A 27,257-nucleotide genomic window follows, 5' to 3' on the forward strand; every position below is an offset into this window, starting at 1 on the left:
CTCTTGCTGGCCGGGGGCCCTGTGCGACGGCACCGCCTTGACCGCCCCAGGGCCGGCTCTGCTGGGAATCACTGCCTCAGATTCTCTGGTTCCATTTTTGTTGGATTCTCAACTTGAGTCAACAGTCGTAGAGGGTCATAATCTTTATTGTATTATGAATATTAATCTCCCTCTATTTAGGGTCCAAACTAACACAATTGGTTTTGTTAGACCAAATATAGCCTTAATTAAGGTTTGTTTATTAGGGATGATGTTGTTTTACTGGCCGGTTTCATAGTCTTTACTAGGGTTTTGTTCTATTTTGCTGGCGTTGAAATGAAGTTAGGTCAAGTCCTTTTGAACAAGGTGAAATTAATGGAAGAAGATGGTACTGGTAGTCTGTACGTTTCTTAGGCCAGAAAGCTTTGCACCCATAAGGCCTAGTTTGGTTCATGGAAAGGAAAGGAAAGTAAATCTGTTCCTTGAATTTTCCTTTGCCATGGGAAATTGCAACTCCTTTCCATTTTCCTTTCTGGTGTTTGGCAGAACTAGGAAAACAATCTGAAATTTATCCTTTTGATTCCATTGCAATTTTAACATCCAAAACAACTTCTTAATTACAAAACCCAGAAAGCAATCAATACATAATCAAAAATTTTTAGCCATATCCATCAACAAACACCCAACTACTACAATTTCCAGATAACATAACTTCAATTCAAGACTTTTACCTTTGAAAATTCTCATTTCATAATCTATGTGGTGTTCGAACCCATTTCCAAATTCCATCCAAACCCAGCTGAGATTGATGATTCGAAGACCACCACCTAGCAAGCCATAGGCAACCCAAACAAGTTGTCGGAAATAGCAGAAATCGGCAGAAGCTTTGAAACTTTTCGCCTTTAGTTCTCCTTTTACATCCGTCGATGGAAGAAAACAAGACAAGTGATGTGTTGACGACGTCGAGAAGGTCCTATTGTTGGTGGTTCACCGTCGAAAAGCCACCGGAGACGGACTTATTCTGGGTCGACGGTTCGTCGCTCTCGGTCGCGAGCTCAATCCACACAGAGTTTCAAATAAAGGAATGTGGTTGGAATGAGTGAGAAGGATACAAGATCAATTTTTAACAGCAACAATTTGGTCAAAAAATAATAAATAATTGTATGAATGTGGCTGGGAACGAGATTCCTTGGGGTAGGCAGAGGGAAGCATTTTCCCTCCAACTTTCCTTTCACCTTGGAACCAGTTTCTTTTCCTACCTCTGTCCTGTTGGCTTCCAAACAAAGGAAAGGAATGAGTTTCCTTTCCCAAGACCTTCATTCCATGAACCAAACATGGCCTAAGAGTAATGGTGCGTATAGTTTGGGGGCACTTACATTGCCAAGGGCAAGACAAGGTGGGACAGATCATCACCTGAGTCGACCATTGTCTGTGATTGTGAAACCATTTTAATTCACTAAATGCTAAAGCTTGATTGGTGCACAAGCTAGTTATATCTACAGCAGGCTACCGACAACGTACAGTCCCAACTCTACGTACATTCTTGTACCTGCATCGAGCATACAACTCAATTTCAGACTCAATTCAGGGAGCGGAATCTACGCACCAATTACACTATTAATATTTAAATATTCAAATCGTCGTATGAGAAGATCGAATAAATACTAGAGACCTTAAATTCTTTTATTTCATTTTCATTTTTGATCCGATCAAATTAAACGTTCATAATAAGAGTACATCTTCTTCAATCTAGTGTTCTCACTTCCTTAGTCAGAAACACTCTTGTAATTTGAATAACCTTATAAAATAATGACATGGACGTAATACTTAAAATTGATACCATTTGAAGAAGTACTTAAAGATTATGATTTAGGGTTTAATATAGTTAAGATAATCTAATCTCTAAGCTTGTTTTGAAGTATACAAGCTGAACCCGGATCCTATCCTGATGAGAGGTTGCCTAATATTGCCTCATGAATGGATCTGAGCTATTCAATATTTAACAAATGGTCAGGATTTCTCTTAGATTATTTTAGGTGATATTTTGGGTCATCTCCTTCTCTGCTCAAATTCTCGTCTCCCATCTCATTCTCTCTCTCTCTCCTCTTGCAGAGAATGAATTGGTGAGGAATAAACCAAAACTGAAAATTGAAGAACAAACCAAAGCTGAAGTGCGCAAGGCATGTACTCAGAGACGCAATACCAACTCCTATGAGTCTTATGACTCTTATTTAATCTGACAACAAAAACATATAGACAAATCTACAATTAGTGACAGGGTTGGTGATTGAGCTATAAGGAACTAAGGGCTAGAGCAGTTTGAAATGAATTCGCCACTAGGAAATTAACCGGAGGAAACCTCTTGTGGTGGCTAATCCTCCTACCAGAGTGATAACTTTGTGTCATATCAAAAATTTGGAAATTCCCATTCATGCATCCTATTTTCTTCTGCAAATTTGGGTAGTCATCAGCTAAACAATGCAAAAGTTTTGTAGCTAAACAATCCTATCAGTTTTGCAGCTAAACATATTTGGGAAACAAGCTTTGCACAATTTACGATCTTTCACTCAGGATCTTTGCACAATACTGAAGCTTTGCACAATACTGATACTTGTTCTTCCATAATCACTAAATACTGATCCTTGGCTTCCATCATAGATTCATTGCTTCAATTTATGTCAGCGAACTAAAGAACAAGTATCAATATTTAGTGATTATGGAAGCCAACCCAGGTTACAGAACTTTGGCTGAACAAGAATCAAGAATAAACCTTGTTGATTAATTCTATGGCTTTTTATGAAAGGGGAAGAAATTTAGTCATGGGTAACCCATATATCTCACAACTGAAGAGATGATTGTTAGAAGAATTAGAATTCAATCAATCTGTTTCAATACACATGGTTCTCTGCTCGGTCGTTCGACGTCGACTTCTTCTTTTTCTATTCAACTTTTTCTCACTTTTTTTCAGTTTTGTCGGTGATTTTCCAAATTTTAATTTTAGTTTTTCCATGAAGAAAATTTAACTTAGATTAGAAATATATAATGTCATGTCATTTCCACTTCACTTGGTAGTCTGTTGGCATCATTCAAACAATAAATCTCAACCGTTGAGCATTTTAAAATCTAATGGCTCACAATCGGTGTTAAAATTTGTGTAAAAAATTGCGTCCCTTGAACTAGACCCATAATATAAATATATATAATATTGGACCGATTGTATATATATCGAAAACGATATGAAGCGGACGTCTCCGTTCTCCTCCGTCCGGCGCCTACGATGGTGCACCTCCACCCGAGCAGACACCAGAGGTGTCCCCGATCACTTTCTCTTCTCGACGACCTTGTCTGAAATTTTGGGTGGATGTTGCTGCCCAGACCTTCAAATCGATCTCGCTGGCAAGAGAAAGTGATCGGAGATGCCGTTGGTGTCCGCTCGGGTGGAGGAGCGCCGTCGTCGGCGCCGGACAGAGGAGAACAGAGGGACATCCACACTTTTTCTTCAGTGCAGACGTTCGCTTCATAGCGGGCCTGGTATATATATATACACACACACACATACACACACATAGACTTTCTCAGATGCGGATGTCCGCATTTATTCTTACGGTGTGGATTTCCACTTTACACTTACTTTTCAATCGAATTTTCACATCTCCACCGTCTAGTCTTTAGATACTAATGTATAGATCATCTTTGCAAAATTTCAGCCAATTTGGATATCATTAAGTCACTCAAACTCGATTAAGCCAATGGATGAACATAATTATGTCGAATTTGAACCGTTCATGTTTATAACAGAAAAACACAGTTTTGAGTGCCTTAATGATAACCAAATTGGCTGAAATTTTATAGAGATGATTTATACATTAGTATTTAAAGACTAGACGGTAGAGATGTGAAAATTCGATTAAAAAGTGAGTGTAAAATGGAAATCCGCACCGTAAGAATAAATGCAGACATTCGCACATGAGAAAGCCTGTATATATATATATACACACACATGCTATATACATACATGTTAAATGGACTAAATAGGCATTTACCTTTATTTTTCTAACATTTAATTGAACTCATAAAAAAGATTATCGTTAGAATGAGTAATAAGAGAGTAAAGTTAGTACTAATTAAACATTTACACTTACTTATAACGGCGACAACAAGACCAATAAAAAAAAAAAAGTGAACCACTACACCAACACCACACTCTCAAAGGCCATAGAGATAGGCGCAACAGTTCCCCAAACACACTCGCCCACTACAGCAACACCAACACCAGCCTCCGACGGAATCAGTAATGAGCTGTTCCAATTGATGCTCAGACGCAGCTTTTGTGAATTCCTGGGCACCACCCAATGCAGTGTGGCTTAGCTGCGTCGGGAACCAACAAATGAAGCTGATCAAAGGTACCAGACCTCTAATTTCCTGAGCAATATTAATCGATTGAAGAAACCAGCTATCAAGAGTTGTAATCCTCTGCTTGCCTCTATCCTTAGGCTCAAAGGAGAACCGAACCATATTCGGAGTGCTCAATGGTTTCTTCTGAAATACCACAGATGGGAGTTGTCATGGGACAGAGAAGAGAACTGGTAACTTTTCTTCTGTTAAGATTATACAAGGTAGATTCCACATGAAATGTTTTATTTTCCGTAGAGTTTGTAGCTTCCATAACTGTTTGTGCCAATTAGTATCCATTAAGTAATCTCAATGGTTGGGATGTTGTTGACTTGTTGTGTTCATGAATCGATAGCCTCCATGTTTTAGTGTAGGGCCCTGATCTGGTTGATGTCATGAGGTTGCAGGAGGTGGAGAATACTGTCAAGTTTCCATTCCCCTGTCATCTCTATTACTTAGCTCAAAAACCAAACTAGGGGCATTAGGATGCAATGCCACTAAGGTCTGCAGCCTACCCATGTTTGGAGGAGGTAGCCAAATGTCTACCCATATTCAGATTTTGTTTCCAGATATCACACTCCACCACCCTGGTTGAGCAGCAAAATCCCTAGCTTCAATAAGACTTGACCAACCCCATGAAGCACGATACCCTTTTTCAGTAGCCATGAAAAATTACAATTAGGGAAGTAGCGAGCTTTCAACACTTTAGCCCATAAAGAGTCTGGTTTCATGAATTAGGTGTTATGCCTGTTTGGCAATGAGCGCTGGATTTAAATTGATGGAGGTATTGAAAATTTAAACCTCCCTTGTCTTTAGGATTACATACATGAGCCCAACTCCGCCAATTAATCTTTTCTTACTTCCGTATAACCACACCAGAAGTTCCCTTATGCCGAATGGATATCATCACATACCAAAACAAACCATAGGAAAGGTAGGAACTGCGGTTGCTACTGATTTAATGACTTCTCTTTCCAGCCATCAAGATTTCTAGCCACTCTCTCCTTTTCATACACCAAGGTACTTACCAGGGTTGTGTGTAACATCAATGTTTGATAGTAGACTCATAAGACGCTGCATCTGTTCCGGTGTGTTAGGAGAGCATAAAATGCTGGATTTCCCCTTATTTAATTAACAGCCCAGAAGCATAGCAATACTCATTGAAAGCTTTTGATAACCAGTAGCAATTCTGGAGTGTGGCCTTACAAAGAATAGAGAATCATCTGCGGAAAAAAAAAAGTAAAAAAAGAGATGTGACAGATATGGGCAAGATCTCATAAGTTTCACGCCAAGTACATTGTGATCCATAACTTCTCTAGTCAGCCACAGAAAGCACCTCACTAATCAAGAGACAAAGGTAGGGAGGATCTCCCTGCCTAAGCCCCCTACTTGGTTTGAAGAACATGCCAGGACTCCCATTAATCACAATAGAAAACGTACCTGTGGTGACACAGGACATTACAAGATTAACCCAACAATGATCAGAACCAAAGTGAAGAACAGTGGCCTCTGAAAAATCCCATTCTACTCAATCTTATGCTTTGTCATATCAAGTTTCAAACCCAATTCACTGTTATCCCCCTCCCATTTCAGCCGTAGATAGTGAAGGCTAGGCTTCATAATATTGTCTTATATTAACCTCTCCGAAAAACATTCTGGTTTGGAAAGATTAAAGAAGGGAGTAGAGGTTTGAGCCGATTTTCCAACGCTTGGAAAGAATCTTGTAAGAGTTGTTGCAAAGGCTGATTGTGTGGGGAAAACACTTTCTGTCTCACAGTGGGATCTGAGAAATTGGCTAAGAGACTTATTGATGATGGTCCCTGGGTGGTTAAGGGCAGCAACAAAATTTCAACATTGATAATCACAAATAGTGATTTAACATTGTTCACAGAACGGACTAGTAGCAAAGCTGAGATCACCTTGCACACGTCCAGTTGAAGTCAACATTTCTAAACATATACATATGTATATAGAGCACATAAAACACAAAGTGAAGAACAAATTCCAAGTGAGAAATATAGATTACCAAATATGGTTGAAAGGTGCGAGTCTCTATGTACAGAGCTCTCACCTAGTAGATTTAACTACCAACTTCTTCCGCTCTCTTCCCTTCACTTCTTTATTAGTTGATATTAAAGTTTGAAATTTATCATATATAGTTTATATGATCGTCATTGAATTTCTCCTACTTATTCATGTATACACTGCTATGCTATCATTATCTTAGGTCCATTCGTATATACAATTTGCAGTTGTATCTACTAATCTAATTTATTTTTAACAAACTCATTGGAATTTTCGATATGAGAGGCCAATGTAACATTACAGGTAGGCATGTAAGCTGGGGGTTCTAGAATGCTAGTTTCAGCGGTGTCTCCATTCTTCACTATGAATGCAGCTTCCATACCTAAAGTCAAGTGTCTCTCCATATGACAATGCCAAAACCAAACACCTAAGGGAAAAAAATTACACATGTTCATTTTCATGGCAATGCTTGTTAATTCCTTAATTCGAACATTTGGGAGGAACACACACATACCAGGATTATTCGCTATGAATCTGATCGCCAACCATCCATTTTTGGGAACTCCAAATGTAGTGACATGAGGAGGATCAACCAAATTAAACACTTTCGGGTCAGTCTCATTGTCATAATTTCCAAAACCATATCCAACCACATAGAACTTGTATCCATGCATGTGCATTGGGTGATTCACAGAGCCTCCTTGCACATCAGTCCCTTGGAACACAATCTCAACTGACTCATTATAACTTAACACCTTCACCTTTGTCCCTTGTACTGTTAACATAGTATCATTCGAGTAAGTTTCCTCAGTAAAGTTATAAAAAGTAGGTGGTTGATCAGGAAAATCTGTCGAGTAAACCCCACTTATGTTCCTTCATCATCAATAGTGAATGTTCGTTAGTGTTGACTATTTGTATCTATAAACTAAAATCATCTAATTTACTACATAAATATCTGTGTCATAAAAATAAATTGGAGCACACTTGATATCATTTTATCAATCACTATAATGTAAAACTAAAGTTTTAGAGATTCAGTGATCGTAACATGATATGTTAGTTCCAGGGTTCACTAGTTATCTAGCAAAGAGAATATAGAGAAAGTGTTTGGGAAAACCTGTAGTAAGCTTGCAGGAGATCTGTACTCCTCGGGTTCACCCAGCTAATGTTATTTACGCTTGTAGCGACCGGTGTCTCTACACAGCTTAAGAAGCCTGAATCTTCACAGTAGAGTGAATTCATGGAAGCTGTTACAAACATTCGGGTAGTAATGTCATTATCTAGTGGGACATTTATTGGATGTTTTGGGGAGGCTAAGCTTTTAATTTGGCAAGTGAAGTTTAATGCTGCTGCAGAGTCCTTGTACATGGGAATGGTTTTAGGAAACAGAGGAGATGTTGGATGAGTATAGTTGGCATTGTATTCCATGATTGAAGTAACACTGATAGGGCCAATTTCAGAAACTTTGGCATTATCACTAGAGAAATGTCTACCAGCCATGTAATAGCGCCCAAGAACCTGATCTGCTTTGAGTAAAACATCCATAGTTTGTCCAGGGCTTATGAGCATGTAGGTTGTGTATATCGGTTTGATATAGGATCCGTCTAGTCCAACAACAGTGAGGTTGTGTTGAGCAACTGCAAAGAAAAGAGTAGAATCTATGTTTGCATTGACTATACGAAGAAGATAGGTCTTGCCATAATCCACTTTTCGACGATATGTTGTCTCTGCAATATAAACGTTGAAATTTGAGTTATTATCAAGTAATCAAACCAAAACAGTAGAGCAATTAGTTCATCTATGTTAGCAAATTTGCATACCCTTGGAGCATGCATAAAGATCCCCCGGCTGACCATTTATGGTGTATGCATCAGAACGGGGTAAAGATGTGCCTTCTTCCATAGCTTCATCAACCCTTTCTTTCAAATCTCCTGAGTACCAGGATGCTGAATGCAAGGATCAAACATTAGAAAAGAAAATGATCAACAGCTTGGAGAGGACATATATATCAAATTGCAACATGGAATAAGTTGATTAGAAAAGAAAATGATCAACTCATGTTTCATACATAATATAATGACCTCATCTTCATCTGGTTGAGGAAAGTTATATGTACACCCAACAGTAGGCAGGATGACAATGGCACCATGAACGCTAGCTCGTGTCCAGTCACTATGAGAGCATGCCACCATACTGTTCCTTCTTCTGTAGACAACAAGACCTTGTATGTGAAATTAGTCCCTGGTTGGATTGGACACTGTGTAATATACTCAGGACCATCTGACCATGGATTTCTTAGTTGCAGTATTCCATGCCTGCAACATTGATCCATTGTCAAATAGCATCTTGAAATGCATATACTGTACTGTAAAGTATGTATAGGTAAAAATGGATTACCAATGAATAGTGATGCCATAAGATCCTTGATTATGAACATTTATGTAAACTGTGTCGCCTTTACGAACTCTTATCTCCGGACCTGGGAAAATGTCATTAACAACGAGCATGCTCTTTGTTTCACACAACCTGGTGAAGTTTTTCTCCCTTGCCTAAATAATTAGATTAAGAAAAGAAATTCTATTAGCCAAAAGTTGAACCACTTATCATCCAAAAGTTGAAATTGTTAGAATACGAGAGTTATTGAAAGGAATTAAGGACTTGCTACAAAATCGTAGAAATGTACTTCGCCACGAACCAGAGATATCACCAAGAACTGCAGGACAAGAAAAATAACAAGTAGAATAGCCGTCCTGTTCTTTTGGGATTTCATTACGAGTATACATAAACTGTCTTCTTAGCTATGCATGTTCTGTACTTCCCCTCAGACGTATACTTTATGTTGCGGCAAGAAGAAGAAGAAGAAGAAGAAGAAGAATGAAAGTATGAAAGTCGTTTTTCTGAATCGTTTAATAAGAAGACAACGTTAGCATGCGACGGACCCCTTCTTGTTTGGAATTCTTGCATATTTTATTGGCACCGGTTGTTAGTTCTGGTGATTGGAGAGAGAATAAGATGCTACGAGTAGTGAAAGGGAAGGGCCGCCTGCTTTCTTTGGTTTCATTCGGGGCCAAGAAGAAGAAAAATATAGAATCTAAGCTAGCACCAGTAGCGTGAAAGGATCTTTTGGTTTTGTTAGATCGACCAATTAGAGTATATGAGAGCCTTACCAAGGTAAATGTGCAATGTATAAACTCTTATCCTAACCATAAGGGATCCAGTGATGAAGATATAACATACAACACCTACTGGCGACACAAAGCTAATCAAATATGGAAAATCATTATCATTTGGTCACTTTCAGTGGTTGCCACATTCTGTGAAGATTCTAAAGGTAATATACTCAAATGAGTTTCAGGTTTTCCAATAATTACAAGTTTACATCAACAATTAGAGTCCTTAATATTCATTCAAGGCCAAGAAATCTACTCTACACATGTTGTACCATGGTGCTCTGTTGATGGGGTTCTGCTTGTGCATTGGCATGAGCATCTTGGACTCTGTTTCGCAATACCAAATGATCATTTAGCAACTAGGATTACTAAGAACTTGAATAGCTTACCAGCCCTTCTGGGAAACATATACCTTGTAACAGGCTGTGGCTGTCCAGGTTGATGGGATATTGAGCTAGCAATTAGGCCTACAAACTCCCCTGAAACATCATCAAGGGCGTGCATCTTCACCTTGCCTTATCGTTCATTGACTCGTGACAAGAAGCAGATTGACATTGTTTTGGTCGAGTTGGAAGTTCTCCAGAGGCAGATAGAGAAAGATGTTGCATCAATGTTTGTAGTACTAGTAGCCAGTAGGCAATCAGTTCCCATATATGTGACTGCCAATTTAAAGATGATCTTGCCCTCCATGTAGGTTTCATCATGAAGCAAAATTAGGATCCTTTGTTGAACTTCATCATGAGTGTCTAAGAATCTTTCTTCTTACCTTTTCAGTATTATCAATATCACAAGCACGGCTGGGGAAGTGGGGAGTATGTAAAGTTTGAAAATCGACAGTGTCATATATTTCAGCAGTGAGGGTTTTCTTACGAGGAACCCAATTAGGTTCAGAATAATGACAACCGAGTCTTGAAAAGTTAAGGGGGGTGATTGAAGGGCTCATTCATATCTGACTTATATATATAGTAAGCAACCCTCACTCAATACACTGGCACTTCTGAATCAGAAAGCAAATGTTACGAGTCTATGATGACAATCAATAGAACTTTTTCATCTACACAGGTATACCCTCTTATCAAAATTTTGATTGACGTATCATATAGTGTGTTATCCAATCTTTGTTTTAGGTCCATGTCTGTTACTTAGTTACAAAAATAGCTCAATGTATTGATATGTAAAATGCAGTTGGTATATTTCGCCTCGAGGTCGACCATTGCTTTATCCTAAGATCTTGCCATTTGCTATGAAAAATATTATGGAAAACTTCTTGTTGAAGGAAACTTAAAAGATCCTACTTCAAAGTTCAAAGTATCATAGGGAATTGCCGTACTCCCTGGAGCATTGAAACTATGCCTGTGGAAATGTAGTTGGAGGCTCCTTATATTAGGTATAATAGCTCGCACAATTACCAAACTTGATATCTATCACAGAAACCTCAATGTTAATAATATAAAGCTCGCACAGTTTACAATTGTATCTACTGGTCTATTTTCTTTTCTACAAACTCATCAGAATCTTTGATAGGAGAAGCCAATGGAACATCACAGGAAGGCATGTAAGCTGGGGGCTCGAGAATGCTAGTTACAGCGGTGTCTCCATTCTTCACTATGAATGCAGCTTCCATACCTAAAGTCAAGTGTCTCTCCATATGACAATGCCAAAACCAAACACCTAAGGAAAAAATTACACATGTTCATATTCATGGCCATGTTTATAAGTTCGATCTTATATGAACATTTGGGAGGAAGACACACGTATGATAGGAGTACAAAGTGCTACGTTTATAATGTATTTCCGACCCTATTTAGCTATGTAATTCCCTTAACCATATTCATATTAACTAAGTTTGTGTTTTTAGGTCATAAATAAAGCTGAGGAGCCCAAAAGAGACAAAAAAGGGTAAATCTTGAATGAAAAGGAATTCATGTTGTGCAAGGAAAGAAATCAGAAAATCTATCAGAAATCATCGGTCAACTTCGACAGAAGATTGTGATTAGCTCACAACGATCCAGAAGATATGTCATATATCAATGGAAAGCTACACGAGTCTACTTTCCAGAACTTTTTTACGGATCATCAATACCTATTTTGGAGAAGTTGTGACCATTTGAGTGGCCGAATGTCAGTTTGCCCGAATTTCTGATTTGGACCAAAACTTCTATTTTGAGGCCCAGACCACATTGGCAAGCCCATAGACGAGTTTTGAGGGTTTCGTAACCCTAATCATAGGAGAAAAGAGGAGGAGGACGGGAAGATTAGAGGAGGCAGTGATCTCACATCATCAGAACCTCCATAGTTGCAGACTCGCACAAAGAAGCCGCCAAGCCATCATTGATCTCTCCATCATCCACGGTTTACCTTTCCTTTGTCATCTTTTATTCTCCTTGTGTGATTTTACAGCCATGTGTGGTTGAATTATTGTTTTGTCATCTTTTATTCTCCTTGTGTGATTTTACAGCCATGTGTGGTTGAATTCTCTTAGCGCAAGGTTTGAAGCCCTAAGAATGTTTTAGATATTGTTTTGAACCTTGGTTTCGAATTATTAAGTCTTACAAATTGTTTATTTGGTTTTGGTTTATGGGGAACTCTTGCTTGTTTATGTTCATGTATGCGCAACATAGAACATTATGAACTTGTGAGTGGGGCTAGAATTAGGTTGTTTAATCTCCTAAACGGTTAGTACGGCTTAATTCAAGGTAGTAAAACCTATAGGACAATAGGTGAAACCAAATAAAAAGGATTGCATGCTAGGTAAGCGTTCCACACTAGTTTTGCATACTTGTTCAATCAAACTTTTATTAATCTTAATGCTTAGAATAATTTGTTGATAGGATAGCGTCTATACCTTGATTGGTTATTCTAAAGGTTTAGTAATGGTGCGTTCATCTTGCTTAAGTATTCAAAGGAAGTAATAAAGACTTACGCAATGCGTTCACGGTTTGTTCTTGATTGATACCGATTTGTGACTTAATGATTGAAGCTTTGATTGTTAACATGTCTTGAAACATACTTGGTGGTGGATTTCCAAGTCTCTAACGTCTCATCCATCTGATCTTTTATGTTTTATTTTGTTTCTTTGTTTTCTCTTGTTTATAATCATAAAACCTCATATCTCTAGTATTATCATCTTTTGTTTTATTTTGTTTTGTAATTAACGTAAATTGTAAAGGTACCCTCAATCCCCGGTTTTTATAACGATACCCTTATTTGCTATATACTACAATTTGACACAAAAGGGTTTTTAATTGAAATGCCCGGTTTTAGTCGCTATCAATGTACCAGGATTATTCGCGACGAATCTGATCGCCAACCATCCATTTTTGGGAACTCCAAACGTAGTAACATGAGGAGGATCAACCAAATTAAACCCTTTCGGGTCAGTCTCATTGTCATAGTTTCCGAAACCATAACCAACCACAGAGAACTTGTATCCATGCATATGCAGTGGATGATTCACAGAGCCTCCTTGCACATCAGTCCCTTGGAACACAATCTCAACTGACTCATTATAACTTAACACCTTCACCTTCGTCCCTTGTACTGTTAGCATGGTATCTTTCGAGTAAGTTGCTTCTGTAAAGTTATAATAAGTAGGCGGTTGGTCTGGAAAATCTGTCGAGTAAATCCCACTTATGTTCCTTCATTATCAATGATGAATGTCCAGATTAATTTGCGGTATTAGAGTTAATAAACTATTAAGTGCATATATCTTAAGTAAAAACCACTACTCATACATGCATATCATGAATTCTATGAACAACTAAATGCTAGAGCTCAAGTCATGGAGATTCATCGATTGTCTAATAATATGATAGATAACTTCTAGGATCCACCAGTTGTCTAGCAAAGAGAATATAGGGAACGAGTATGGGAATACCTGTAGTAAGCTTGCAAAAGATCTGTACTCCTCGGGTTCACCCAGCTAATGTTATTTACGCTTGAAGCGACCGGTATCTCTGTGCAGCTCAAGAAGCCTGAATCTTCACAGTAGAGTGAATTCATGGAAGCTGTTATAAACATTCTGGTAGTAATGTCATTGTCTGGTGGAACATTTATTGGATATTCTGGGGAGGCTAAACTCTTAATTTGGTAAGTGAAGTTCAATTATGCTGCGAAGTCTAAGTACATAGGAAGGGTTTGGGGAAAGAGAGGAGATGCTGAATAAGTATAGTTGCCATTGTATTCTAATATTGCAGTAACATTGACATGGTCAAATTCAGTAACTTTGGCATTATCACTAGAGAAATGTCTACCAGCCATGTAATAGAAGCCAAGAGCCTGATCTGCTTTGAGTAAAACATCCATAGTTTGTCCAGGGCTTATGAGTATGTAGGGTGTGTATATCGGTTTGGTATAGGATCCGTCTAGTCCAACAACAATGAGGTTGTGTTGAGCAACTGCAAAGAAAAGGTATGCATCTATGTTTGCATTGACTATACGAAGAAGATAGGTCTTGCCATAATCCACTTTTCGACGATATGTTGTCTCTGCAACATGAAATTTGAAATTTGAAATTTGAGGATGTTATCTTCCTCTACCGGAATCAGATACTCAAACCAAACAGTTGAGCAATTAGTTGATTTATGTTAGCAAAATCACCTACACTTGGAGCAGGGACAAAGATCCCCTGGCTGGCCATTTATGGTATAAGCATCAGAATGATGTAAAGATGTGCCTTCTTCCATAGCCTCATCAACCCTTGCTTTCAAATCTCCCAAGTACCAGGATGCTGCATGTAAGGATCAACATGTCACATATAATCAAATTGCAACAAGAGTAATTCACCATTAGGGAAAATAATAATTTCATGCTTCATACATAATATAATGACCTCATCTTTATCAGGTTGAGGAAATGGGTATGTGCTTCCAACAGTAGGCAAGATGACAATGGCACCATGAACACTGGCTCGCGTCCAGTCACTATGAGCGTGCCACCACACAGTTCCTTCTTCTGTAGATAGCAAGACGTCGTATGTGAAATTAGTCCCTGGTTGGATTGGACACTGTGTGATATACTCCGGACCATCTGACCATGGATTTCTCAATTGCATTATTCCATGCCTGCAACATTGGTCGTTTTTATGTTAAACAGCATCTTAAACTGTATATTGTATTGAAAAGGATAGATGATTACCAGTGAATAGTGAGACCATAATATCCTTGATTGTGAACATTTACATAGACTGTATCCCCATTATGAACTCGTATCTCCGGGCCTGGGAAAATATCGTTTACAAGGAGCACGCTCTTTGTTTCGCACAACCTGGGGAAGTTCTTCTCCCTTACCTAAACAAATAGACCAGGCAAAGAAATTGTGTTAGCCAAAAGCTAAACTAGTTTATAAACTTATAATCCATCACTTTTCGAAGAAACATGACCACTGCAGGGAATTAGAGAGTTTAAGAGAAATGGAACAAAGCACTTGCTACAAAATCGTAGAAACGTACTTCGGCTCGAACCAGAGAGATCATCAAGAACTGCAGGACAAGAAAATGAACAACCATAATAGCCATCCTTTCGTTCTGGGATTTCATTATCACGTTATATAATCTTTCAGTAAGTAGTACTCTTTATATAGCTTTGTTTGAGAGTTCCATCAAACCGTCTTAAAATCCTAGCTATGTATATGCAACATGCCAACATCGACTGTTTGTTCCAGCTAGTGAACTGGGTGGAGAATGGTGACCCTCAGACTGCCTCTATAATAATGCTTCAGTACTTCAATGTACTATGTGGCATTCTGCAGGATTGTTGGGTGCCTATCAATATCTAATACTGCAACAAATTGAGCACCACACCCTCATCTCTCATAGTGAATTGAAATGCCTAGAAAATAAATAATTGGGGGTTGAGCAGTGAGCACGAGTCCTGGAGTCTTCTGTAATTCAAGGCATCCATCTAAGAGAGAAGAACAGATAGTCGATATCAACAATGGATGTGAGGTACTCACATGATCCACCAACTTTTTTAAGATATGCATAAGCAAGGAAGGAGGTGTAAAGAACAAATAAGTGTATACCTAAGTAATGGGAAACTAGCTAAAAGTCAATAATTACATACATCTACAACTTCTGCTCATACAATTCGAGGTCATTTTCTATTTCAAACTTTTCCCAGGGAAGACGAGGTGGGGGACTGATTCATCAACATGACTCTAAAAGCCATTTTCACTAAACTCAAAACTACAATACATCAAAGTTTATGTGCAGAATACCCTTTCAGTCATCAATGAGATACAAATAGACTTGGAGCACCAGCCCACAGATGGTCACACATCTGGGGGTTACATACTTTGGCCGTGTCTTTCTTCAAATGTACCTAAAAAGGAGGGAATCAAGACTAGAACATGTCATATAAAGATGATAACACAATATGCTATCAGCTATATTAAAACCAAGTTCCAATAACTATTCAACAGACTATGATGACATTGACCTTCATATAGTATCCATCTTTCATATCAAGTATAGCACTATCATGGCTACCCATTCAATTCTTCAACGCAAGACACTGCTTTAGTTATGAACTTTTGTGGCCTTTATTTGTTAGATATTCTTACTCTTATCAGACCTCAGTACCAGTACATTATTTACAGAAAGGCAGACTACACATGGGTTTATACATCTAAGTGATCTAACTTGTTTGTCTCAAAGAAGTGATGAGGTATCACTAGTTTTGTCTATAGTCTAAACACAGTTTCCTGCATCGCTGTATTTTTCAGTTTTGGATAAGTTGTATCAAACATTATTTTCCTATCTTATTCTCTTTTACCAAGGAAAGATGAGCACGCAGCACAACCTCAGCTATGATAGAAAAATGTATGGATAAACACATGCTGACAACTTCTAGAAATGTAGGTCAATCTGGGAACACTAAGATTTACCTTAAGAGGATAAAGCAGGTAAACAAGCAAGTCACACCGGATATCTTTGCTTTAGAATCTTGCAACGCTGATATCCAATCTTGTCTGAAAGTTTCAAAGAGGAGTTTTGCCTTTTCCTACGCTCAGCAGAGGTTCCGAGCTGCTACAGACCCCAGATGCTGCACATGTCAAATCTTGGAGTCCCTCCAAAGCAGCATACATTGATGGCCTACTTTCTCCTTTCAACATTTCATCTTTACCTTCTATGACATGAACATCATAAACAGCTGTCTCTGTATCAAGCATCGGACTTTGACAATTGTTTTTAGTGTTCCCATTTTGCTGCCGCTCTTCTCCATCACAATAGAATTGTTTGTTGATCCCAATATTAGCTTGGAGTGATTCAGTTGTCATTCCTGGGCACATTGCATTATCTGTTTCTAGTTTTTCTTCCCATGCTGAAAGGACACTTTTCTCAACAACATCATGTCCATTGGAATGAATTTGTTTTTCAACAAATGAAGCCTCAAACTGAGAGGTACTGTCTGCAATATTCACCACTCCCATATGGTTAGATTTTGTTTCATTAGTCCACGGCATCATCAGTTGTGAATCTATATTCGAAGAAACTGCAGTTTGTCTCCATTCACACAACTTATCATTTGAATCACCATAAGACTGTTCACTTCCTAAGGAATTCATCTGTCTATATGCTTCAACTTCCTTCTCCAAAAAGTGATTCTCCTTCTCCCGCGTAAGAAGTATCTCTTTCAGAACATCCATTTCTTCTTCATCATAAACAAATTTCTCTTCAATCATCCTTTGGTACTGTCTCACTTCCATTTCTGTTGATGCTTTATCCTTCTGCAAACGATATATCATGGCCATTGCTTCATCAGCAGCAGTTGCAGCAGCAGCTCGCTCTTTCTCCAGCTCTAAATAGAGAGCAGCAGTGGCAGCTTTCTCTTTCGCGAGTGCTCCTTGCAAAATCCTGATTGTATCACTTTCATTTTCAACAACGGGAAACTTTTCTTCACCGTAACTTATGTCCAGACCTTTACTCTCAACTGCTGATCCACTAAACTTGGAATTTCCATGTATTCTTTCCCCTGTATCATCTCCGGTTGCTGTATTGACATCATTAGAAACGGAAAAAAGCAGTGAGTGTATATCATTCCCAATATGGTACATCTATAATTAATCTTGCAACCATTCCCGGTTTTTAAGCAACTTTCGGATTAGCCTCTTTCATCAGAAAACTTATTAACTTGCAATAAATTTGTTTTGACAATACATCCTAACAATTAAAATAAATCCAAAGCGATAGAACAGTCTATCAAATACATGAACTCAAGTAACCAAAACAACTAAACAAGTTTATAACTTTCTCACTCACCTTGAGGCTCATCCTGTCTTGCAGCTAGAGCAATTGAGCTTTCACCAGATACCTCTCTTGTTTCTCTTTCATCAAGAGGCAAGGGGAATATACGAGGAGATTTTGAACTATCCCTCCTAGGCCGCCGAATACCAGTCCTCTTCTTCAGAACAACAATTCTTTTCCCCTTAGCATCATACCCACTTTCCTTATCAACCAAGCTTTGCAATCTTGGACTCGAAAACGGACTATAACACGACTCACCTCCGAATTCAAGAACACCATTCTCTCCATTCACATCCCTAATCAACTTCTGACTCAAATTGCTTGTCTGATCCTTAAACCGAATATCAAAAGGGAACCTACTCATCACCAGCTTCTGAACAGCACAAATCTTCGCAACAGGCCACTCATTAAGCAACTTATGCAAGCAAAGATCTCGGTTTCTAAACCCGAAAACCCCATTACAAGGACAAGGCAAATACACCCAGCAAAAATTCAACAATTTGGACACAAAAAACACACAAGCTGATATGCACAGCAGGAAGTAAGCTACTAAAAGGTCAAGAAATGCTCCTGTAAGACCACCAAAGCTCCATGATTGAACTTCCTCACAAGCCATCCTTCTTCAAACAGATCAAGATTCTACAGAATACTGTCACAATTCAATTGTGGGTAATCTCAGCTAAGAATTCTAGAAGCTCTTCTGATAATTTGGGCATAACTAGTTCACCAAATAAAAGCTAACCCGGTAGAAGAACAGTAAATCAAAAATTGCAAACAGTGGATCATGATGACAAGAATTCTTTGAGGTTAAAACAATCAAAGATTCTACAATTTATGGGCTTATGATCTCATCCTAAAAAAACCGCACTCATTCACGAAATTAATGATCCAACTGAATACAGGTCAATGATGCACACTATAAATACATACAATAATACAAGCTTAGCCAATAAGGAAAACAGAAGCAAAGTAAAAGCTGTCCACTTTCACAGAGAAGATTGAGGAGAAAAGATTACATTTACTTCTGCGAGGTGATATGGAAAACCCACCAAAGCACTAGTTGGATTAGCTGAGCTACTGCAAGGTCGGAGCAAGAAGACGAAGACTTTCGAGTTGGGAAAGAGAATAAGAAAGAAGGAACATGAGGGAGTGGCATGATGTTACGGCGTCGTGTTGAAGTTGAAAGCCAACCGCTTTTTGGGGTTAGAGAGCCCAATTAGGCACGTGATTTAACAACTGCGCGCCAACTGCCGCCGACCACATCATTAGCAGTACACATGAAATTAATTCCCCCTGTTTGGGTCAGGAGTTAAGAGAGTTTAGGGTTTATGCTGAAACATGTTACTAGGGTTCTGAAATTGAAGGGAACTCGAAATGAACTTTGGTAGGTTATTAGGTCGCATTTTGATCACGATGTGATACCCTCGTTTAGCTCTTCTTGGTACATATGATTACATCCTAGAGAAACTAAATCTTTTTTGTTGTGTATTCTTCTTAATACGCATAATGTTTTTGGTGATGTACGATTATAGCTGTGGAGTAAACGATCTTTATTTTCGGAGTGAATAAAAATGTTTGGTGACTTTGTTCTGCCATATATGACAAGTTTATAGGATCAAATCGCGACTAGTCAAGCTTTGTTTTTAATTTTTTTTTTTCCTGGTAAAGGGGTATATGGATTGAGCCACCGGTAATATTATGAAAATATAACATTTTTCTTTTTGATCTATAGCAAGCTTGACATTTTCAACTTTTAGAGTGGTTTGTGGGTATATAGCTAGGTTGTTTCACTAATTATGTAGTTGTCTAGAAGGAGCTCTCACTTGTAACTGATCTGTATCACTTATAATGAACCCTCTTTTGGTTCTTTTTCTCTCTTTGGCCTGTTCTATGTTGATTAGGTTGGGAGGCCACTTTCCTTTCTTGTTGTTTTTCAAGTACTGGGCATGCTTGGTGCTTTGGTTTGGCTTTGTTCGTTTAACACATCTTTTTACGGTTTTGAGATTTATTATACCTGCCTTAGCTTGGAGATTGCTACCTCTTCAATTTGTAGGTCACGGCGTGAGTTTGGTATGGTGCACAACATTGTCGATGCTATCTTATTTTCTGAGGGACGAGTGGAGTTTGTGGTTCTTTTTGGAGGGTTCCTCATTGGTGTTGCGGGGCCGAGATTGTGTCCTACATATATATGGGTGATGGTCCTTAGAGACATCTACTGACAAATCAATTGGCGATTTTAGCATCAATGAAATCATTAGTGATCTTGCATTCTTGCTCGAAGTTATGGGCGGGCAATTTATCATGGGGTTTCTATTGTATCAATCTACTATTTGCACTGATGACTCGCTTTTTCTAGATATAACGGGGGAAGAGGACCAAAACATGCCACTGAAAGACCTCTAGGTTGGGCAGCTATTAGATCTAGTATTGATACGAAAAGAAAATTACAAAGAGAAACCTCTCGGATAACCTGAGTTTACATTATCAAACAACAAGGCTCTAGTAGCCGAGCTAAGAATTCTATTACTCTATATGTGACCATCCGGAAGTTGGTGTCCTTCATGAGTCATGGCGTCCTCCACAAAGTTGGCTTCTCTATACACATAGTTGAAAGAAATAGAAGAGAAAGATCTTGCAATGTTCTTGAATGATCTTGAGCAGTCTCCAATGGGTGCTACTTCTCCTATTAACAACATCTGATCTATTACCAGTTTTGAGTCGCATACCACTTGGATATTCTGGTAACTTTGTTCCTTTGCTTTGACTAAGCTATCTCTTAGTGCCACAGCTTCAGTAGTTGGTATAGTTTTCTTTCCCAATCTTTTAGCTCTAGAAAGAATAACATTGCCTTCATGGTTCCTGAAGACATATCCATCTGCAGCTGAATTCCCTTAAACTGAGCCATCAAAATTGATCTTGATGTGTGAATTGAGAGGAGGAAACCACCTTATAGTGGTAGGAGTGGTTTGGTTGATTCCCTCCTCAACAACATCATCAGTGAGCAAGACCTTCCTTTTGGTAACTAGCAGCAGTTGCCACAAATTTTGAGGTTGTGACTATTATATCTTTAAAGACAGTGTCATTTCTTGCTTTCCAGATCTGCCAACAAAAAATAAAAACTTTTCCAAAAAGATTTTTATCATAAGTTTGATTAATGAACATTTCTCTAAAGACCTTCAAGTAACCTTCCTGCCAGTCAAAGGGGCTAGAGACTCCTGCTAGCCTCAAAACCTCAGTGGTAAATTGGCAGTAACCAAACAAATGATTAGCAGTTTCATTGTCATTGTCACAAAGTGGGCAGCTATTATTATCAATAAGACCAAATCTTGAGAGTGTATCTCTAGTTTTTAATCTTCCTCTATTCAAGAGCCAGCCAAAGGTGGAATGTTAAGTTTCCAAATCGTATTGATAAGATCAATTTGATGATGTTTTTCCAAATTATCATATTGCAACCATGTTGCAGATTTAATAGAGAACTTACCATTTGCGATGGGGCCCCAAATATACTCATCATGTTGGTCTGTTGCAGGTAAAGGAATACTGTAATTTGCTTGATAATATCTTGATCTAATACCTGCAAAAGCTTAGGTACATTCCAGGCTTTTATTTGAAATATAATCAGCAACTGAGTCATCAATGTTAATAATATTTTTTAGGATTAATTTCAGTTTACCCTCCTGAGGTTTGGGGTTAACACCGTTTCACTCTTCATATTTTTAATTTTAAAAATTTACCCCCTAAAGTCTCCAATTTTTATAAATCAGACACAATTGTTAAAATTTCGTCCAATTTGGAGGTTAAATGATAATATGAAATCTTAGAAAAAAGGTCCTAAAAGACGATTTATGTTGTTATAAGACTATTTTAGCCCTTTTAGTGGCCGGGTTATGAAGTCAAAATTAACATCCGAATTAGACAGAATTTCAGCAATTGGGCATGATTTATGAAAATTGAAAACTTTAGGGGGTAAATTTTCAAAATTAAAAGCATGGGGAATGAAATGATGTTAACCCTAAACCTTAGAGGTGTAAACTGAAATTGATCATATTTCTTATGTCATCAGGAATAAAAAGAATTAAAGGTATCTCACAAACTCAGTTAAAGGTCCAGAACTTAATGTTCTTTCCATCTCCTAAAATCCATCTTATGCCTTTAAGGATTAGCTCCCTTGCATCAAGGATGCCTTTTCAGGCTAAGGAGTAAGACTGCTTTTTCTTAGCATTGAAGAAAGAGCCAAAGAGGCATGTTTACGATACTTTTTCCTCATAATCTGAGACCACCAATTGTTCTCATCATTCATAATTTTTCAAGCTAATTTAGCAACTGCAACATTATTGAAGAAAGCTGAGGGCCTAACACCTAGTCCCCTCACATTTTTTGGAGTACAAACTCCAACTATCTGAGAGGCATTTGGTATCAAAACCCCAGACAAAGTCCCTTGCCTGTATATCAATGGTTTTTGTAATTTTTGAAGAACATTTAAAATAAGACATCACATGGTTAAGCATACTTGAGAGGATAGACTTGATGAGTGTTAATCTCCCTGCTCTTGACAAAGTTCCTTTCTTTCAACCAGCTAGCTTCTTGGAGATTCTCAAGAGCAGCTCGTTTGCATTCACTAGGTCTTTCCAAAAGATGACATTATGTAATCTCAAATATTTACCTACTGCACACTTTTATTGTATACCCAAAATATTAACAATCTCCAACCTAAGATTAGCATGTGTGTTAGGAGAGAAATAAAGAGAGGACTTATGAAAATTTATCTTTTGTTCTGAAACTGAGTAAAACTTATCAAGAATTTTAGCAATATTCGTAGCAACTTTTTCTTTGTGGAAACAATATATGGCAGTCAAACTTGCTTATCAGTTTGCTGTGGATGAGGTTGAGAATGCCTCTGCGTATGGTACAGTGATAGATGACGTTGTCTTCTTGCTTGATTCTTTGCTAGGGGTGCTTCTGCTTCATCATATTTATAGGGAGTCCAACGCTACACATATCCTAGCTAAATTGGCTCATATTTATGGTTTGGTAATTGGTATGGTCAGGTACCAACTAGTTTGAACTCTTTAATTAGAACAAGAATCATCAAATTTCACTGATGGCTCATGCTTGAATGATTCAAAATATGGGGACAAAGGTACCGTTACAGTTAAAGAAACTCCACATACGTGTCCACATGTACTAGAGCTTGAGTATCTCGCACTTGGTTTGCACTTTGCATTATTCATCATATCTTTGCGAATGACAAGAGGGGCTTTCGAGGGTTGTTGGTAGAAGAGCACCAAACAATGGCTTCAAACTAGAAGGGACAAGCGCTACCTTTTAACAAGAAGGAACCATTAGCAAAGTCTAGGTTTACCAGACTTGGAATCCCTACAAAGGTGACTTTTGTTTTCTTTATGTCATGTATGTTTACTAGCAAAAACACACCTAGTCAAAGCACATTCACCGTTCTTATGAAAGATGAACTTGCATGCTACCTTGATCAATCACTGAAGACTCTCCTTCTCAACCCTCGCTCGTTGCAGATTTGAGGGTTTTCTTTAAGATTACAGGCATTGAGAGTCCATGCTCAACACGAACCTTAACTTTTCTCTCAACTTTGAACAATTTTTCATCTATGTCAATATGGCAACCATATCCACATCTTCAATGACCTCCGACGCCTCAAGCATCGGAGGAAGTTTTCCACAGGAAGTTACAAACCCCTAAAAAGAGCAAACTCACCTTGATTAATTGCAATGAGACAAGGCCATCATACTCCTGAATGACAATCAGAGAGCGAAGAAAAATAGAAAATACCATGGGCCTCTCTAAAAAATTCTTATTTATGTCTAGATGCAAGTTGAAAAAGATGATAGAAAAGCTTTGTACATAGTGTTGGTAAGTGATGTCTCTTTCTAAAATTACAAAAAAAAAAAATAATATTACACATGTGACATGCGATCGTAATGTATAATCATTATTCTATAAATTAAAATAAAAACCAATCATTAAATGCATGAGTCAACCATTCATTGTCACACAAATAAAAATGCTCATAAAAAATGAAATATCATTTGAGAATTGAGCTCAAGTTTGCCCTTCATCATTAGAGTTGACAATAGAAGACCTATCCTAGTTGCAACCAATTAAACCGAAGTTACTTCAATACCATTTGTAGAAGCTGGAGCTTTGAGGGATAGTCTCGTTGTTGCTAAAAGAAAAGGTCTTTCAAGGATTGAAGTTGAAGGCGATTTAAAGTCATTTCTGATTGATGCAACTAATCTTGATCACTCATACGCTTTTTTGGTTTAATCGCGAGAAAGTACCAAGTAAAGCTTCAAGAGTTATATTGTTTGACATTGACACATTGTAGACATTGTAGACATTAGTTACGATAGACTGCCAGAGGATAGACTGACAGAGGCTTCAATTTCTACATTTTCTAAACCCTTAAAAAAAAAAAAAAAGAAACCTCAAGAAGTTTTTCCATATCACGAGGTTACGAGTTTAATCAAAGAGTCAAAAAGTTGCAAATAAACAGTAACTTCTGAAACATCAGGTTGAGAAGTTATAGTAAAAAAGCACAAGCATCCACGACCAAAGTCTCGACCTTTCTAAGCCGCAAACAAGTCGCTTTCGACGGAGGGAAGAGTATCTGTACTCTTCCTCCTGGAGTATATGCCTCTAACTCCAGTCGCTCAGTAGCCACTCACAGCCAAACACATGGAACCAGAGCCGCCACTCCCTCTGGTTCAAACGCAGTTGCCCACTTAGCATCATCAATACCTCCTCTCTAATGGCCGTTTTTGCACCCGGGTCCTCTCTATTCCCACACACCCCAAAACCCAAATTCTCAAATCCTCAACTTGTCAGGCATTCAAGCTGTTTCAATGTCAGACACAGATTGCTGGTGAATGGGAAACAATGTAGGCTAGTTTCCCAGTTCTTCAGACCCCAAACTTTCAGGTAAGTTTAGTTGTAAATTTCAGTGTTTGATGTAAAGAAAGGTTTGAATGATATGAAGTTTTCTGAAAAGGGTGTTGAAAATGAAAACCCAGGTCATAATCCAGACAATATTTGAAGCATAGGCTCCAAGCATCACGCTTTTTCTTTGTCAATTTGTCACAACTATAATTCTATCAATACTTTTTTCTATAAAGTTTTTGGTAGGTCTGTATTTCATAATCATAAGTTAAGTCGAGATATTCAAATTTGGTGAAATGGTTCATCAAATTTTCAGTATTCCTGGTTTCAGTTGCTGATAATTAACTTTTGTAGGATTAGAAGCTTTTCAAAGGAGGATTCAGAAAATGATGAGGCTGCAATGTCTAATGACATTCCGGATGCGCAACATGGGATTGATGATGACCTGCTTGGAAGTGTTAAGATTACTCAGACTGGTACTGAAACTTCATTTCTGGCTAAAATAGCTATTGCACTGGGCATAGCTGCAACAGTTACATTGATATCTATCTGCATCAAGCGTCCCACTCTTGGATCATCGAATGGGATTCAGTTCTTGCCAGAAAGCTCATCCTCATCAGCAATGGCAGCGGCCCCTGTTGGATTTACTTTCAAAGTTTTTGGCTACAGCATTGTGCTTCCAGAATATGCACCAGGGTATATGATTTGTTTTGCCTCTTGCTTGTTAGAAAATTACGGTTTACTTTGCCTGATGGAACTGTTCCAACGTATTTGGTTATTACTTGTTACTGATTGAAAGAATTGATGTTTGTATTCTCATTTTAAAAGCATGACTGCTATATGAGATATATCTTTGTTAGTTCCCTACGCTTCACAGTGCAAGTTGTGATTTTTGATGAGTATGTATGCTAGTTCAGTAGTTCCTTACTTGTATCTTAACAGATCATCATAATGCATTGCAGGTGGATCTACTTTTGGTTGCTTATGGCTGCAGGGTTTGGGCTTTTCATCAGTGAAGAAGCTCTAAATATATGGGTCTGTCCTCTGTTATGGTATTTCTGTTTCACAAGCTTGAACATTACCATGTTGAATTTATTACTGTTTTTCCATGGATTCAGTGCTACTTTGAACTTGTGAATACTCATTTAGAAAACAATATAGGTCGGCATATCTTTGGCCCGGAGGCTATCTTTGGATGGGACCTGGCAGTCATTCGCTGAATCTTTCTCGAGAAATGCTCCGTACATTATATCTACAACACTTTGGGTGTATTGGTAATTGACTACTCATGTGATATTTGGCTATATCCAACAATTCATGGTTACTCATGTGATATTTGGCTATATTTCAGGGGAGTATGCATTAGTGATCTAATACCATTTTATCTGGGGAAGCTTTTTAGACAATCCAGGGCGTCAGATGATGTTCTTTCAAAGGTTAGTCCTGCTTCTACCTTCTTGCTTATGGGTTCTTTTTATCATTTTGTAATATTAACGATATGTACATCTTCTGTGCTCATTATCGGTCCTCAGAATATGAATGGGGCGGGTTCAATAAACTTTTTCTAGGAAGTTCAGAAACTAACTGTTTTTCTTCTTCTTCTTTTTCATACTATTAGAAATGGTTAGTTCTATCTGACTGCATAAAATATAATTCCTATAACTGAAGAAAAATTAGTGGAATATATTTATAGTTCCTACCTTCTTCACAGTAGTGACAGCTACGTAGCAATCAACCTTTGCCACTTTGTGACTAATGAAATGATCCTTTGTTGCAGAGACAACTTAGAAATTGACTTGTATGTGTAATCAGTAATTATATTTGGTACAGTTGCTTATTCTATTAAATAAAAGCCTTAACTAACTGCACCTGTCATCCCCAATCTGCACCTAGCCCAACCATAGCATTATAGATAGAGTACCGAATAGTGACTGGAAAAGGCAGAAGTGATTCACTTGAAGATAAATTTTTGGAACTCATAAGAGATTAGGGATTGAGTTCAACGTGCCTCGTTACGTTTGTGGGGGATGTTGTTGAGGGAGGCTGGATTAGGATGGGATATCCCAGCAGGTCTTGCTCTAGTATGTACAACTTAAAGGAAAGAAGGCTAAAGTTGTCCGGGTTGTAGTGGGTTACCTGTCATTTGGGTGCTTTGGATGGAAAAAGTAGAAGTATTTCTCTTTGTAAAATCAACAGAGGTATAGGGATGGTGCATAGAGTAAAGTTTTTGTCAGGTTTTTGGGCTTCTGTTTAGGTTGATGTCAGAGACTACAGACATTTGTATTTTGCTTGACTGGAAGGAGCTGTAATTTTGGTCATTAGGGTGCGCTGTCTCTGCAGCTATCTATTTTCTCTTGGTGTAGGCTGTGTAGGCTGTGTAGCTTTCTATTTTTTTCTATTTGCTTCTCTCTGTTATGCGCCTCATGTCTCCTTTTATAGTATCATTTGTTGAGACCAATAAAGATTGTTTCTTTTCCAGAAGAGAGAGAGAGAGAGAGAGAGAGAGAGAGAGAGAGAGAGAGAGAGAGAGAGTA

The 27,257-nt window shown here is 38.2% G+C and overlaps 2 protein-coding genes, 1 non-coding gene and 2 pseudogenes across 3 annotated transcripts in view; 2 read left to right on the plus strand and 3 right to left on the minus strand.

Moving 5' to 3' along the window:
* Positions 1-4,322: 4,322 nt before the first annotated feature.
* Positions 4,323-5,600, plus strand: LOC101294319. The gene is made up of 2 exons (XR_183923.1): positions 4,323-4,382; positions 4,473-5,600. It is a non-coding gene; the product is annotated as an uncharacterized LOC101294319 (transcript).
* A 1,032-nt stretch (positions 5,601-6,632) lies between these two features.
* Positions 6,633-10,070, minus strand: LOC101307961 (annotated as a pseudogene).
* Positions 10,071-11,043: 973 nt separating this feature from the next.
* LOC101308255 lies at positions 11,044-15,081 on the minus strand (annotated as a pseudogene).
* A 1,266-nt stretch (positions 15,082-16,347) lies between these two features.
* Positions 16,348-18,949, minus strand: LOC101294522. The gene is made up of 3 exons (XM_004290161.1): positions 18,828-18,949; positions 17,827-18,460; positions 16,348-17,557 (listed from the first exon to the last, which is right to left on the minus strand). Exons 2-3 carry the CDS (start codon positions 18,425-18,427, stop codon positions 16,545-16,547), a joined length of 1,614 nt encoding a protein of 537 aa, XP_004290209.1. The 5' UTR covers positions 18,428-18,460; positions 18,828-18,949; the 3' UTR covers positions 16,348-16,544.
* Positions 18,950-24,595: 5,646 nt separating this feature from the next.
* LOC101308544 overlaps positions 24,596-27,257 on the plus strand; it is a 5,907-nt gene continuing 3,245 nt past the window's right edge. The window contains exons 1-5 of the mRNA XM_004292327.1: positions 24,596-24,765; positions 25,078-25,419; positions 25,686-25,758; positions 25,885-25,997; positions 26,075-26,159. Coding sequence (XP_004292375.1) covers positions 24,596-24,765; positions 25,078-25,419; positions 25,686-25,758; positions 25,885-25,997; positions 26,075-26,159 — 783 coding nt within the window. The remainder of the gene's footprint in view (positions 24,766-25,077; positions 25,420-25,685; positions 25,759-25,884; positions 25,998-26,074; positions 26,160-27,257) is intronic.

The sequence above is a fragment of the Fragaria vesca genome, linkage group LG2 (assembly GCF_000184155.1).
Source record: "Fragaria vesca subsp. vesca linkage group LG2, FraVesHawaii_1.0, whole genome shotgun sequence".
Taxonomy (NCBI): domain Eukaryota; kingdom Viridiplantae; phylum Streptophyta; class Magnoliopsida; order Rosales; family Rosaceae; genus Fragaria; species Fragaria vesca.